Source organism: Varroa jacobsoni, unplaced genomic scaffold (genome assembly GCF_002532875.2).
Source record: "Varroa jacobsoni isolate VJ856 unplaced genomic scaffold, vjacob_1.0 scaffold_1133, whole genome shotgun sequence".
Taxonomy (NCBI): Eukaryota; Metazoa; Arthropoda; class Arachnida; order Mesostigmata; family Varroidae; genus Varroa; species Varroa jacobsoni.
The window spans coordinates 88,576-105,172 of record NW_019214035.1 but is presented as its reverse complement, the minus strand read 5'-3'; the positions used below and the strand labels follow the sequence as shown (position 1 = coordinate 105,172).

Below are 16,597 nucleotides of genomic sequence, written 5' to 3'. Positions count from 1 at the left end.
AATGTCGTTGTCATGGGATTAGGCGGTGGGTGTTAAAGTAGAGAGATTTCCATTTCAGTAGGTATATTTTTCGCCGTGATACTATGCCAATATATATATATATATATATATATATATCCAGCTATGCTATTCTATGTCGACCCAGAGCTGAGGCTCTAACACACAAGACGGCATAACGTGGGTCATAGATAGAAACCTACGGAACGCTCACAGATATATATATATCTGTGTGAGACGTTTAGGTATTTCATTAAAGTCGTATTCGGATTGCTTGATATGTTTGCTGGTTCACAGCTGCTACGAGAGGGTTAAATAGAAACTGTAGGTATAAATGCAAATATTATGATTTGCTATTCAACCAGTTAATTAACATTCTTATTATTGCGTTATTAAGTCGGGCATAGCCCATTGGTTTTTATAGCTGCTGAGGACAATGCTGCAGCATCACACCCTGCATTATGCCACCTATAATTGCCTAGTTCCGTGTTTGCTTAGGAAATAGCTCTCTGCGAATTTTATTACACAGCAGAACTTTCTATGGTTGTGCTTTTTCTTAATTTCAAGTAATCAAATAGTGGCGCGGTACAAGAACTATGCCAATGGTCATAATGCAGAACACAACCTAACCTAACCCAACCTAACCTAACCGTATGCAGTCACATAGATGGTTATTAGGATTACTATTGGCATTTTCGTATCAACCTACCACTTCTACGAGAATGGACTAAATATATGTGTATATATAAGCGATAACCAAATCATTTGTTTTATCGCTTCTCTTTGATTACAGAAGCCCATCGGGCACTGGAGCTGTTAGAGGACTACCATGCCAAGCTTTCAAGGCCCCAGGATCGCCAGCTGCGTCAAGCTATCGAGCGCGTAATCCGAATCTTCAAATCCAAGCTTTTCCAGGCACTCCTCGGTACGTTTATGATAATACATCGTTCATTCCATCTATTGCACATACGTGCAAACTTGTGCGTGCAATGTATTGCTACTTACCCACAAACCCGTGTGTCTCCGTTGTTGTGTTAAAAGGGGAACATCCCTTCGTTGTCCGTACAGACGTATGGAAAGATAGTGTTCTTGTTAAACATTACTACAGTACAAAAACCATTTCTTACGACGCTTGTTTCGCTGTGATAACTACGAGTCTGACTGGTTACTGTCGAAAGTGGTGCCCATTACTGCGGTGGTTATCAGAGCGCGCGCTGAGAATGACTGCATCGCTCAGAAGACTCTCAGCCAATTGGCGAACCAATGCCTGGGCCCATCCGCTTTGTGACCCAGCGACAGGAACGACAAGTGAGGCAGCAAAGAACCGACAGAAAGTGAGAACGGAATACAGCATTTTCAGTGCCTCAATGCAATCGTAATCTGGAAGCAGTTGCCGTGATCTTCACATCGTAGCAGTTCTTAGGTTTTCCGGTGAACTAGGACCTATGAGGAAAACAGCAATGGAATGAGCAAGCAGGAACCTCGTTACTATCTAGGACGGTCCGTCCTGTGAGTGGATTGAGTCAATGGATTGAGAGATACTGTGGCTCACTTTAGGCACGGCCAGCACTCTTTAGCCACGCTGCGAACACGTTTCGACTGTTTGTTACTACCAGCGAGCAGCGGAAAAGGAAAAAGCAGTGGTTGAAAGGACGGAACCAGATAGGGTAGTTGTGCAGTTTATGGCCGGGTTATGGCTGCGGCTGGCTCGATCGCGTGGTCTCCTCGGGCGACACTTACGGCCGCTATAGAGCAGTTAAGCTGTACGAAACCTCCCGAGCTAGGGCTCACTCATACCACCGATCTCTCAGCAGTCTCCGACTATACAGTGACCGGGAACTTGGTCGGATAGAAGAGGATTGCATATGGATACGAAGCCAGAAAGCTTGCTTGCCAAAACTTACATCAAACAACCCTGCTACCATCGCACATCTTGCCCAAGCGTCGGCAGAGCCACGACCGTCGCCGTCTACCCACTATCCGAATAGCGGCCTCATGTATGACATTAACTTGACCATTACGTTTGCCTGGGAGCTTTTATCGTAAAGGCTTCCAAACCTTCCCACCATCGTTCTTCTGACTCTTGACCCTATCTCTCTCTCTCTCTCTCTCTCTCTCTATGTCTGTGTCTATCTCAGTATCTTTACATATTTTGCCTTCTTGCTACTATTCTCCTTCTCAAAACGGGCCACCGAACCATTGGCCTAGGCATAGCTCAGGCATTAGCGCGTCTCTCAGAGTGGCACAGTGGCGATGAGAGACTAGTCAAGACAACGGCCAAGAACAATCAACGCTTCTAAAAAGACCCGTTAAAGAACAAGAGTCCCACAAAAAGACAGATGACTCGAGACGATAACGAAGGAAAAAGAATAAATAGAAGAATGATAGACAGATGGACAGACTGTTTAAGGAACAGCAGAACCTAGCGGGCGGACAAAATGGATCTTCCGTACTCACTCGGATGGCGGACTACAACGAAATGCCGACGCTGGACTATGTATATCCGGCAGGCCAGATGGAGGAAGACCACACCGAGTATTTCAGTGGGACCTTGAGTGCAAGATTTGTGTGTCTTCTGGTTACGGCAAGGGCCGTTGCTCTGTCCACAAGTGGGACAGAATTGGTTAATTCGCGGGTTAGCGTGGAGAGTTTCAGAGAAGAGTTGATGTAGACATGGAGGGGTAAAAGTTATATATTTAGAGGGATGTATGTTGCATGCGGTATGGCGAGCAAACACAAACCGGTTTTGCGCTCCATAGCTTTTGAAGAAGTATCGTTTTAGGAGCGAATAGAAAGGGAGTAAGATGACGTCGAGGGCGACAGCGCCATGGAACGAAAAAAGGTTTAGTTGGTTGAAGGAAAGCCAACGCAAAAGAGTAAACGTGAGGGAAATCTACAGAGGCAAGCGTGCATAATCGAGCGGATAAATGCGAAGGTGAAAAAGGACTCGGAATTGTGTCCTTCTGTGCCGACAAGCCATTTACTTAACAACTACAGCAAACTACCTCGACGACGAAACGCCTATATAGCCAAAAGAAGTTGACGGAGGTTTCTGACAGGAAAATCCAAAGTAAGAGCAGAGAAACGGCTTGAACAAACAACAGTCATAATGTGCTAGTAGCAATAACGGCATCGGCGGCGATGGTGACGGTACTAGCAATTAGCAGTCACAGCTGTTGTGATTTCTCGCCTCTTCAGGACTACGTGCTTCACCTAGCGAATGGCATCGAAAATGAAACGAGGCGATACACAGACGATCCGTAATTGCATAACGGCACGGCGAGCTCGTGCTACTATGGATGGCGTTCCTCTGATTTTTGGTGGGGCTCCTGCTGGAACTATCGCTTAGTGCCCACTAAGCCAAGGAAGAAAGCACAGCACGATCAAGTTACATGGAAATTAAGCTAGAAGACGTTAATTGAAATCAGCATAAGTAGTAGGACAAAAAGCATAGGTAGTACTAATAGCGATAGCCCGAGGCGGTCAAATACAGATAAACGGGTCAAAAAAACAATATGAGTAATAGGAACAATAAATGGAGAACTGTCATAAGGGAATAGAAATTTGACCACGTTTGTCACACAGCAGGCCACGTCAAGCATCGTCGTAGCACCGCGCAAAAAGGGCGCCAGCATAGACCAAAAAACCATGTTTGGTGAGGTCGTACTGTAAAGTATTTCGCAAGGTAAACTGCTCAGGCTATGATTCGATTTATCTGCGACTAGGAGAAAAGATCCTTCTAAGTAGCATGTTGTGTATATATATATCTATATATATATATATATATGGACCCATAATATTTTTAAACCCATTTATTAATGAAGAACATTATGCTATAAAGCTTGTTATCGCAAATCCATATCGAAAAGTCGACAGGAGCTTGGATCTCTGTTTTCTCGTGATGGCATTGTAGTTTCTAGCAAAAGTGTCAATAACCTATTGAGATATGCTAAAACAGCATAGTTTATATGCCCTATAGAATTCTTCTAACCCCGCTTTAGTGTATAACTCCAGTGTAGTGTTATTTTCCTGTGACGTGAAAAACCTTGCTGTTATGCTCTGTCTAATTTCCTTCATTCATCTAAAAGGCGCTTACATTGAATATAAAATTCGATCCCTCTTATTAAATTGCTGCTCTTCTAACAAGTTAGCTCATCTGATAACAGTTCACCCGCGTGATCATTGTGATTGAATGATTAAAAACGATGCCACGAGGTTGTCCCTATTAACCCATTGCGAATTTCCGTCAGCAGATCTCATTTTTTCAATTTGATTTTTTGTTGCGATTTGTTGTTGAGTCCGCCTTAAAAATTTGAAATGTATATACCACAAAGGTAACCGATCTCCTCGCTAAAGTAGGTTTACCTTTTCCCCATCATCTTTTCCGTGTAGGCCTTAGTTAAATTTTATGCCGACTCTAAGAAACGTAACAGTTACCTATATGGATTATTACTGCGATTATTTACACACTCAAATTTGGGGAACGAGCAGGATTTACTATATAGGTCTGTCTCCTATGAGACTCCTTTGCGATTGCATCCTTCCACTATTGACTCTGATGTTCGCAAAGAGCCAGCCAGCCAGCAAACATCGACGATCCATCCATCGTGATCGGTAAAAAATCCTCCGTAATCAACTCCTACCAGCCATCCGACCGACTCTTATTGGAAGGGACCTTGTCAAAGGGTCGAGGGACCACGACTATAACAAGATCATCCGATTTTGCAACTGTACGCTGCTCTACTAGTCGCGTAAACGAACCAACAAACAATATCAACGGTAACCGCGATTACGATACCCCTCTCCGATGAACCTTTAGTTATATTTCCTCTCGTCTTTGGCTGTTTCGCATTTCGTTCTATCTTCGTTGCCTGCTGTCTTCAAGCAGTTATCCTTGTAGCGCCTTCTGGCCGCTCTGCTCTTTGCGATGTTAAAATTGTTGTGGTAATCGAGGCCAAATTGTCCGTTGTTATTCCGTCATTTTAGGTTTTCTCTCCATTCCTCCTACCTACCACTCACGCCACTGCCACAAGCTATTACAGCCTACCCAACTGCCTGACTTTCGGCTTCGCGTGAAACTAGGTTCCTTCTGGTGTTGACCGCCGGTGCACTTTCGTGGTTACCCTAGGCTTCCGCGTTCCGAAGACGCGTCTTCTGCTGACCTCTACTGGCAGTTTTTTCGGAGAGTTCTCTCACTCATCGCCTCAACTGCTAAATTAAGCTATGCGATAAGGTGACACCAATAATACGCGCGTCGTAGGCGCTTTCAGTGTATTTACCTTCATATCTTGATATTCTTCTGCATCTAGGCCGCTGCTATTCCTATTGCCATTTTTACAGCAGCAGAAGGAAGACGCCTGCTTTTTCCCTTCAGTGGACGCCTTACTGCTCCTTCATGCGCGTCACCACATCTTCGCCCTATCCGTAACTCACTTCATTTTTTCGCATTTCTCAACGTCAAATCACGCAACGTAATACATCGAGTAGGAAGTAACAGGACAAACGATTTAGTCGGAGAATGAACCAATAACATTATTTCGATGGAAAAATCTGCTTTCACAGACGTGTTTAGCGAGCCTCTGGCCTAGTTGATTATACACTTCGATTTTTTCACCGTAAAGCTATTTTCGTTTCAGCCTCTGTATATATGGATGATCAGAGGCAAATCTTGCACTTTAACTATCCCGCCCCTGCGATACTTCCTGTATTCAACTACCGAATGCGGCTTTGGTTGAATTCACTATCGGATGTGATGTGCTCAGATTGAAGCGAATTTAGCTTCCGATCGAATTATTTACCTCCTTGCAAAAGCCTAGCCAATAGGAGACGACTGTGTTATGGAAAACGTTGCTACATAAACATTAACCACGGCCATGAATTTTCTTATAATGGAAAATTCCCTCGCCGGGGGACACAAACTCGTCCTGCAAGGACTGGATTCGAAAGGAGACAAGGAATTTTCGGCCAGTTGAAAATGTATTTCGGTATTCTGCTAATAAACGATTCTTTATTTTTACATGTCCGCCTCTGTGGGTAGCACAATGCATAATAGGTGACTTATGTCAGCAACGAATATATTCCCTGTCCTCATGCAATTTTATGTAGATTTCTATTATTTCAATCAAGTAAAACAATCATTTTTATTATTATTACTAGTTTATGATGCCATTGTAGCTAGATTTTACCTTCTTTCATGCTCGTGCAAGCATCTCTTATTTTCTTAATGACGGTGTTATTGCTACTGTAATTGAAATTACTTGGTGACGTGGTTTTATTGGGAAGAGGGGTCACAGACGTTCGTAAAATACAATGCTGTTCCTATATTATGCTCTGTACCTTAGCACACTTCTAATCGCTGTGGTCAAGCGTACTTCGAATTTACACATCCACAAGTACTCTATTCCAACTGTGTCATTGTTATTGTGTCGATAATTACCAACGCAATGAAAAGAAGTATTGCCTAACACAAGGAACTCAAAAATGACAAAGTCTTCGTGAAGGGTAATCAGTGCTTTTAGATAGATAGCAAAAAAAGAACAAATTCATAAGCAGTTATTCTAGGGGACCTCAGACTTTTGTCGAAATGTTGAACTAAGCTATAATCATGGAGGGGCGGCAGAATCATATGCAGAGTTGGCCGTTTTCTAGAAAAACGTTTTCTGTTTTTCTACCGTCTTCGTTATTTGGCACCGAAATCATACCATCTAGAAATACTACTGAAATACGGTTTGACGAACAAGCAAGCTAAGCAATTCCAATGCATCAAAGATTTTCCTTAAGGTCGCCAAATTTTTAGCACTTAATACCCTTATAACAGCGTTCTAACTTTTCGAGCACCCTGCGTCTGTTTAAATCCATATACATTTACATACACTCGCACCATTTCACTTACATATACACTATATAGCTTTAACCAAAACCATTATGACGACTATCTCAAGCTGACGAAACAAGCATCTCAGTCATCATCAGTCGGCTATTCCATTGATTTGCCCTTACCACAGTCGCAGAGCAACCAACTAAAATCGATGTGGCAAAAAGTAACTTCAGGCCGGCCGCCCATCATCTAGATCATCAGATCGCGAAGATCGACAATAAGAAAAAGCATTCCGTAGGAGGCGAAGGAAGTCTGTGCCGTCGCTGCAATCTGTATCGATTTGTGGGCGTGTGCTGAGAACGATGGTGGACCACCGCGTTTTTTTTCTGTCTTCTTACAATATCGCTAGGCGCGAGTAGCTGTCAAGTTTACTAGCAAATTTATTGACTTCCGTGCCGCTTGGCAATATCCCTGGACTGCAAAGAGGGGACATGAAAGAACAGGGAATCGCTTCGAAAATCCTGAGATGTGGGAGGATAGCTTATCAATAATGTAGAACAAAAAGTAAATTTGCATTCTCGTTTTTTCCTTTTTCTCCGTCGCTTTCGCTGTGCATATGAACGGCGCTATGGGGCACTATAGCAGCAGCCGAGGGTAACCGCACAATGTTTGGTTGAGAGGCCCGCATCGCACAAACGAAGGTAACTAAAGCGACTATTACTATCGTTTCCGCTGCTAGTGCTTCTATGACATTGGTAACTACGCCAGCTGTCCTCCTGCACTTCGCTGAGGTAACGCTATAGCGAAAACTCGTCGAGAAATGACGACGTAACGCTCTCGTATCATTGATCGCGTTTCTGATCGTCGGGTTAAACGCGTAACGCTGCTGGATCCCACAGCTGTGTATGTGGAAAGATTGAGGTGAAGAGGCGTTTGTCGTCGATATTGTTAGAACGAAAATCAAATGTTGGAAACTAAAAGATTATTTTATCGAAGCTAGAGTAGTCGGATTCGGTTTGGACAGGCGGGAAATTCAAAACGAGCTGTTCAAGCCGGAGTGAATGTCATAGGAAACTGCTACAATATAGAATTTGGGTTATTAACAGATGCAGAGCAATGCCAAATGTCCAGTAGGTCCTAGAGGTTGTGTCGTTATCTCTACGCCACTACGCAAATGAGTTCTTCTGTATTCAAGTGTGTTTGAGCTAAGGCTGAAATAAATCCGTGAAAAATCTACCCTAAAAAAACAAATACTAATTTAGAGCATAGATAGTCCTGCCTGTTTGTATTTAGCTAAATTACATACGGTAAACTATGTAACACTGGCGTGATTTTATACACTTCAACAAGCTCGCGTAAATAAAACGCTAGCTAATATGCGTTGACACAGATAGGTTATTCCTAGTTCCGTAATAAAATTTCTCAACGTCTTTAAGTACTGGCTATCTAACTAAGGTTATCACGTGTTGATTTCTACAGATATCCAGGAGTTCTATGAAACTACGTTACTGGATGAGGGCAAGAGCTCCCACCAAAAGACCCACGAGACGCTAGAGGTCGCGCACCGTTGGGAGAACACAGATTTACTCTACCCATCGGCGCTTATCGGATCTGAGTTTAAGGTCAGTAGTAATATAAAGCAACAAAAAAAGACTGTGCATAGACACAAAAGTTATATGGCTATATTTTTTTTTTTAGAACAGAAAACATGCTTAGCCATCATTCTACATACACTTAAATAACAGAAGTTTCAAGACTGAGGCAACACTCAGTGTCAAAATCATTCGAATTCGCCATCTGTTTGTAGCAAATGTAGTAGTAGTAGTAAACTTGCGCGAGTAGCAAGTTAAAGCTTATGGTGGTAGTTTGTGTGATGAAATAGTCATCGACATGTAGTTCGCCGCTCTTAACCTATAGAGCCTTGTGGATCGCTCTACTTCAACATACAGCATATTTGCCTCACCGTTTAGAGGACGTTTTCAGTGAGTTCGCGTCACCTCCGGTAGTTCTTGGATTAACTATGGCGTACTACAGCATTTAAATTAGATTATATATAATTAGTGACCCCATTTTTGCTCCGTCCTCCCACAGCAGAAAGCACCTGCGTTGTGAAATAGTAAGATGGCCTGTTTCTGTCTAATCATCACAGTTTTATGGACACGTACAGCTGCGTCTGGACTGATTTATTGCCTGTTATAAGTGCAAACTGACAGTCAATAGGCCGATATAAAGCATCGCTTCATCGTCACGAGTTGTGAATCACTTCTAGAGCCATATCACAAACGAAACCCAGTGAACAAAGAAAACGACCGACACAAAAACGGTCTGCTGATGGGCTAGATTAATGGCCTAAATTACAATAGGACGTGCCGGTGTAGGCCTGAGTTTGGCGACGTTCGTCCGAATGAGAAATTTCTCAGCGAAAAAAAAAACTACGATGTGTATTTAAGGACATTAAAAAGAACAAAGGTCTACTCCGGTCGACTATAAACAATGCAAGCACGCTGCTTAAACGTACATATACGATGAAGTGTACAATAGAAGCTTCCTAAAAGGTCTCTAATTTGAAACATTTTAGAAAGTCTAAATATGTATCGACACATGAGTATTCCTAGATTTTTACCCATTTTTGGGATGTACCCATTTGGTTCTTGCCAAGCGAAACTGATTCTGCAATATTAGACCATGAACGGCCATAATTGTCCGTTATCTCTGGATATAACAATTCTGGATTCCCGTTTACTTATAAACAGAAGAACATATTTATTCAAAACGTTAACGGTTCTGAAATTGGCTATTCCGGCTACATTTCCTCAGAATCGGGTGCTAACAGAGAAATTATTTCAGTTCAGTGCTGCAAATCTGAGGAAAAAATTGCTTGGTATGCAGCGTAAACTGCATATGTCAAAAGCGGCAAATTTGACGTGTAAAAGCTCACAAATGCTCTCCCCCTCCCCCATGTTTTTTAGTGCAGCCGGCTTTTTTCCCGTATCTAATTCATATCAGTCTACAGTAACTTAACTGGGGTAAAAACTATATCAATTTTTAGAATGTTCTTATACTTCCTTCCGACATATCCCGGTCCTTTCTTTGAAGACGCATCGCACTTCGACTAATCTTGCGTAGGCAGCCTTTACTGAGGAAGTATTTATACTTTCAACCTTGGTAATCGACCGTACGTTTCCACAGAAGATTAGCCCTCCTTCCAGAGGTGCAACGTTCCCGAGGCTGGCATGTTATAAGCCTAACAGAACAGCTCTCGTCGTTTGGCGTTCATTGATTCAGCGGTGAAGTGTTCCATGTCACAGAGTTCCAGTGGGTTAATTGGGATATTCTGTTGTTTTCATTGAGGGCATCCAGGTACGAAGTATTCTTTCGTGTTGAACTTAATTTGTCTCGAGTGTCACGATGTTCATCTTTCAACACCGGCACGGGTCGACAATACAACAATGGGGCAGCGTAGCGATTCTGCCTATATTGAAGTATCTAAGACCACGCAATGTCGACATTATACGCCTCTAAATAGACCTTTTTGACCGAAAAATGTAAAAAAACAAAAAGATCCTTGACTGTCGGCCAATATTTTCAACGTCAACATTTGCTTAGGCAATCGCTCTTCAAAAAAAAGAAGTTCATAATTTTTTGATCCGTGTCGAAGCCGTATGTGCAATTTAGAAAAGTTTTAGAATGGACCAGGACGCGGCCTGACAGGATACAGCTATGCTAGTACCCACTCTTAGTCACTCGACCACGGCCGATTCAATAAACACTCCGCGGACTCTATCAGGTAACTGGATGATCAACGTCTGAGAGAATCTTGACTACGAACTACACCTGCGTATTTTTCTATCACCTATACAAACTCGCTTCATTGGGTGTCAATAATTTTTGGGTTACGCCCAGCACCCGCCAGAAAAAGCTACCGTCATGGTCTTCGCCACAGCGATTAACTTATCTGACCCACATAGTGGACCAATCACGCGTCAGTAGATGGCTCAACACGTTTAATTGGCACGCACGCGATCTGACTGGCCCGCACGCAGACTCTCTATTTAACACATCAATGGGTCTTGCTATTTTCAATCCCAAAGGATGCCTCTGTAGGTTCAGTTCAGTAAATATTTATCCATTACACACGTGCATTATGTGTACATATACAAAAACGTTTAAAGGCGATATGAAAACGTGGCACGAATGTAAAAGTGTGAACGATTTCCAATTGATGCTATGCTGTGTGACGGCCATCGAGACTATACTAGCGTGAACATCGTCGGTTTCATTAACATCGATTATTGCCCCGCTGGGCCTTCTGAAAAGCTGATTGCCTACACCGACAACTGGACCAGCTCGCACTCAGCGGAAATGCATATGCGAGATGCCCCTTTCAATGAAGTAAATTAGTGCCGTTCTATTCCAATAGACATTAAAACGTTATCCAAACAGAGCTTATGCGATGACAAATTAAGGCCGGACAATATACATCGACGCATCAAGTTGTCAGTTGTTAAGTGCCCTATTAGTTAGGGTTGTCTACTTTTTTCACCTTTCCCCTAAATAAGCCTCAGCTGTCCTGTCTGCAACGTTGCTTCTAGGACTCCTTAGCGGACTCAGTACGGGCAACCTAAAAAAAACTAAATAGAAAAAAAATATTCTATATTAAGCGTTTTACCTACTGTTTTAATGCTACTAAAAAATCAAATTAAGAACCCAAATTTGAAGATAGACCATTTCTGTTACGAGCTAAACACGTTAGAACTACCTTAGACCTGCACTAATCCGGGCCGTTCTAGCGGTACCTACGTACCCAAGCGCTTTGACAAATAGTTCAACTTGATTTGGCGATATAGAAATTAACAGCTGTCACAGATAGTTTCCGGGAAGGCAAAAGATGACTGCAGTCAGGCTGTGCCGACACTTTCCACTGTTTCGTTGGCCAGACAGCAGTTGGGGGCAGTCAGCATTTTTGACTACCGCTGGCATAAAGGCTTGACTGCTTCTTTCTTGCTACCCCATATAAGATGTGAGTACACCTCACCCACTATTGAATTTATTGAACAAATAATACATCAAAGCAAGCATTGTATTATGTTAGAGGCACGTTATAGCCATTCTCAGAATTGATCAAACTTCTTCCGAGAAGCGCACTTTCACAAAACAAAAGCACGTCGAAAAATCCAAGTAAACACATAAACTTCGATCGATCCACAATCCAACCTCTGGCCCCTTTTTACGTTGTATGATGCTTTGCCCCGCCTCCACAACGATAACTTAATTAAGCTGAGCAATTGTTGTTGTTGGTGTTAAACGAAAAAAAGAGAACACACGTAAAAACAGCCCTCTTCGAGGCTCACTTACGCCGCAACTTTTTGCTCACATTTAATCCTATTGCTATTGTTTGTTATCAGCGCGCGTTTTTCGTTTACGGAAGTGAAATGTTGGTAACAACAATGACGCAATCTATGAAAGTTGTACGTTCTCAGTAGCTGTCACTTACAGCCAACAGGGTTGACGATCAAGCGTCATCCCCTAAATATGAAATCGCCAAAAAGGTCTGGCAGATGACGAGTAACAATCCTTTGTCAACTCTTAGAGCGCTTCGATAAGCGTTAGCGGTCGGCAGCCCTTGGCATCTCAACGTGCTTAACTTGTCGAACGTGCATACAATGCAATGACCATAACAATTACGACGACGATGACGACAGCAGTCGCGCCGAACGGCATTGCAGCGAGAACGGTACGTATCCATTGGATAGCGCACACTCGATTTGCCGTGAGCCAATAAACTAGCGACAAGGCCACTAAATAGAGTGAAGCGCAAGGACGAGCTTACGCTTATCTCTGCCGCCGCCATTGCTGCTTTTGCCATACCGAATACAGTTTCTTTTCCTGTTCGCTGTCTTCTATTGCCACTGCAGTCATAATAATACACTTCTATTCTTTCCACCTTTTCCCGATTCATGCTCGAGTCTCTGAGACCCGCTGCCAATAACCCAGCGCCTACGGCCATAAGCCAGTCTATGTCACGGCTCGAGGGCAGACCGCATTAGTCAGAAGACTGTAACTGCCATGTTAGTTGCCAACGGTTGCCTACCTTTACCTGCTTCAGCCGCCATGGTGTTCCTAAGAAAAAAAAACGAAACTCGATAAAAGCCTACATTCACCAAGGTATATCTCCCTGACGGAATGTGCCTGTCTACCTGTTCTTTGTTTAACTGCGATAGGTTGTCACTAGCGACAGCGGCTTTTAGACCGCGCGAGTTCATCAGTAGCAGTGGCAGCGTCAATAGTAGTCGTGCGACTCGCGTTTGTCCTTTCAACGACGACGTTGTTGTTTTGTCTAAGCTCTACCACTGGCTGTGGCACCAGCCACAGTGTGAGGCTGAATGTCGCGCTTGGGCCAAGACCTCTATTGTTGTCTAATGGCGGATGAATGGATAAAGCGATAAGCAGCAGATGAGCTAGGCAGTTTGCAATGGTCGCAGCTTCATCGAGAGCAGGAAACGAGAGCAGATGAGGCTAAACCGAAGCATGAGGTTGCCCCCGTAATGGTGCGGTGGTAACGTACTTGCCTACTAAACTTAGGGGTACGTGAAGTGGCCCACGTTCGAATCCGGACGTGGACATATATAGTTCGTTTGATGTGGAAAAGGAACAGTCGTCCGACGCGATTCCTGACTAATCGAATAGCACCGGACATACAAACCCGAAATGTTTGTGTTAGCGCTCTGTCTGAATTGGCGGGCAGTTTTAATAGAGGCAAATTAAGATTCAGTACCCGAGTGAACCTGGGCGCAAATAGGATAACACAACAGTTTACTATGCTCTTATATTGTTCTTCTGCGAACTTCTATAACAGATTGTGGATGAACGATGTCGCTGCTGCTGATGCTGGTTCCGTAAAATCATTCCTTCTTGTCGAAGACATAACACAAATGGACCCTTAATGGTGCCTGTTGGAACCGTGGTGCGAAACGGGTCTTCACTAGGTTACTACGCGTTCTATGTACCTGTCACTGAGAGTGCTGTGACGTGTGGGTGGTGTTGATGCCGACGACGTTGCTGTGACCTAATTGTGATCGCATCGTTCGTCGTGATATCTGAATGCGTGATATTTGGATCCAGGACAAATAACGCGCAGCCTGCAATTAGTGATTGGCAGTGAGCTAGTATCGATATCCATTCATTCTGACGTGGAAAGTTGACAACGCGCGAATAAGAACGAAGTGGAAATGAAAAAATGATTAACGGGAAACGTATTATTCGACAACAATAACGACGACGGTTATGGTGTATGGCAATAGCGTACCTCGTCCCAGATCGAGCGACCAATTTGTATAAGGGTTACTGGTAGTATTTTTCAAAAGGCGTTGAGGACAAGGATGTTTTTCTACGGTGCTTAGTGTAGCTGGAATTACACCGACGGTGACTGTAGTGAACGCTGTTCGGTTTCGAAACGTAAAAACGTTGCAGCTACATCCGACAATTACTCGAGACATCTTTTCGTTAACAGTCGCTTCGAAAGCTAACTAAATGCGGTACAATATTATGCAATACGACGCGACGCTTTACTGCACGCCTTGAGCCTAAAAAAAAGTTTTCCGCTATTGTCCGGCCTGCCCTTAACTGCGATTCGTTTGTCGGTCCGTTTCTATCCGTAAGACGTCAGCTTCTGACAAAATGCTTGATTGGGTATCAATAATGCGAAACAATCGAGCCTGCTCCAGCATGTGGATGAGTCGGGAACGACGCGCTGAGCTAGCACAAATTGAAAATCAACGTCGAGATGATGACGCTAAATCGTTCGGATGCTGCGGCTTCACTTTTCCAAGCAGCAGTAGGATCAAAAGTGAAAAAAAAACAACTGTCCGAAAACAGGACACGACAATTCTGCAAAAACAAGAGAAGGTAATTTATTTGATGGGTTTTTCTATACTGGTACTAGCGTCCAGATGCATGTAACGTTGCTGAAAGAAACGCTTTTTAAGAATTACACTGGGAAAAGAAAAGCGACGAAGGAAATGATTTTCAAGTAACTATTGTTTATTTTTCAATATAATAACCTCATCTTGTTTTGTATTGACAGGTGTAGCCATAATTATATATGTAGACAAAGTTGATACATACATATGGAAAGCAAATTTGATCAGCGTATATCACAACGTAGAAGACTATACTTTGTCAAGAGATACACGTAAGCTAGTTTGGAACACTTGTGGATGTCAATATGTCCTAAATTGGTCCTGCTAATTTAAGCTTATCTGATATTAATTGTATTTCGAATTTTATTTTTATATGATTCTCTTGGCTTCGGACACAAACGAATAAAATTTGAAAAACTTTGTAGGAAATGATACATGAAACTTTCATCGAAGTTCATTTGAAATCAAGCTTACTTGTCCTGGTCGTTAGATCAGCTCGAGATACTGCACTGAGAGTATGAAGTTTCACTTGTAACCTATCAACTGCCCAAAGGCGTTTATACGCACATTACTCAAGTACGAGGGTTGTCATCTACCGCTATTCTGCCATTAGATAGGGGTCGGCCAAAGGCTTTTTGGAGGTCGTTTACATTGGTTGCTACTGTACACAACCCATTAGTATACATGCACATGCTTTCTTGTTTAAGCCCTCCCAGTCGACGTATAGGATCGTTTACAAAGAGTATAAAACGAACCGGCAGCGTTTTATGAGTATCGCCTTTCTGGTTTTCTCATTCTGTTTTACTATTTTTGTGAGTACCTTTTCAAAAGTTAAGAGCACACGGAATATGGGTCTTTGACGACCGTCGATTTTTAGACATTCGGGCTACTATACGCCTTTTAGCGGTACGCTATCGAAGGCCGCTTCGAAATCCCCAAAGTTCCCCTACATTTAGCGCATTTCCGGACAGGGTTAATGTAGAAATTTCTAAAGTGCTTGTCCGCGTAAATGTCTTTGCTAGGAAGCCGTACTGCTTATCTCGTAGGCAGGATGCATTTAATTAGTCTTCAAACAATCAATGAGCGTGACTAGAAAGGATTTGGGGACGTGTTTGATATTACGTTTCTTGCATCGCTTATGTAGCAAAGGTACATGTAGACTGCCGAGGGGAACATGCAGCTTTTCAATTTTTTTTGATACTCGTGTATGGAATAGCCTGGATTATGGAGAAACTCCTGTTCTTCAATTGCTGTTTCCTTAGTCATGCTATTATCTAAATTAGAATACCGATTGCTCTTAGAGACCTCTTGAGTAACAGTGTACAGGCCAGTAAGTATATTAGTTCTCTGCATTTTTTTTCCCGACATCTCGACCGAGCTAGTCTATTGTGTTGCTAGCTTCGTATAGTGAGGAATATTTGATACTAAGATGTTACTAAAGAAAAGGTGTTTTTACACCTGATTTCTGGGATGAATTGCGACCCGTGTTCCGCTATAGGAATGAAGGAGTATTTTTGTGTTAGGCATATTGACCGTGTACATCTCCTTTCGAGTTGTGCATTACAAGTGTAATTATTATCACTTATGCTAGTTGCCTAGACAAGTATGATATTACGTATAAGGACGTAATCGATGGCCATAGGTCGGTTCGGAGCATCTAATTTTTTACATCCTTAGTCGTATACAGTCTCACTGGCAGACTATCATTATTTACGTATGTACGCTTGCAGCACTCGTGTTGCTTGGTTATGTAGCAGTATATATATGGTATGTTTTTGTGTTTAGTCGTACTTATCCGCCCCACAGATGCAAGTATGAACCCTCTATATTTCGAGTTCTACGCCTGGTATCGCCGTTACGCATT

General features: G+C 42.9%; 1 protein-coding gene across 2 annotated transcripts in view; it reads left to right on the top strand.

Annotated features, from left to right (window-relative positions):
* dlg1 (MAGUK family member discs large 1) overlaps positions 1-16,597 on the top strand; it is a 118,185-nt gene that overhangs the window by 14,183 nt on the left and 87,405 nt on the right. The window contains exons 2-3 of one of the 2 annotated variants that reach the window (XM_086971160.1): positions 791-922; positions 8,294-8,436. In XM_086971160.1, the coding sequence (XP_086827286.1) occupies positions 791-922; positions 8,294-8,436 (275 nt within the window). Of the gene's footprint in view, positions 1-790; positions 923-8,293; positions 8,437-13,307; positions 14,720-16,597 lie in introns of those variants that run through there. The other variant, XM_086971161.1, reaches the window with a different exon arrangement.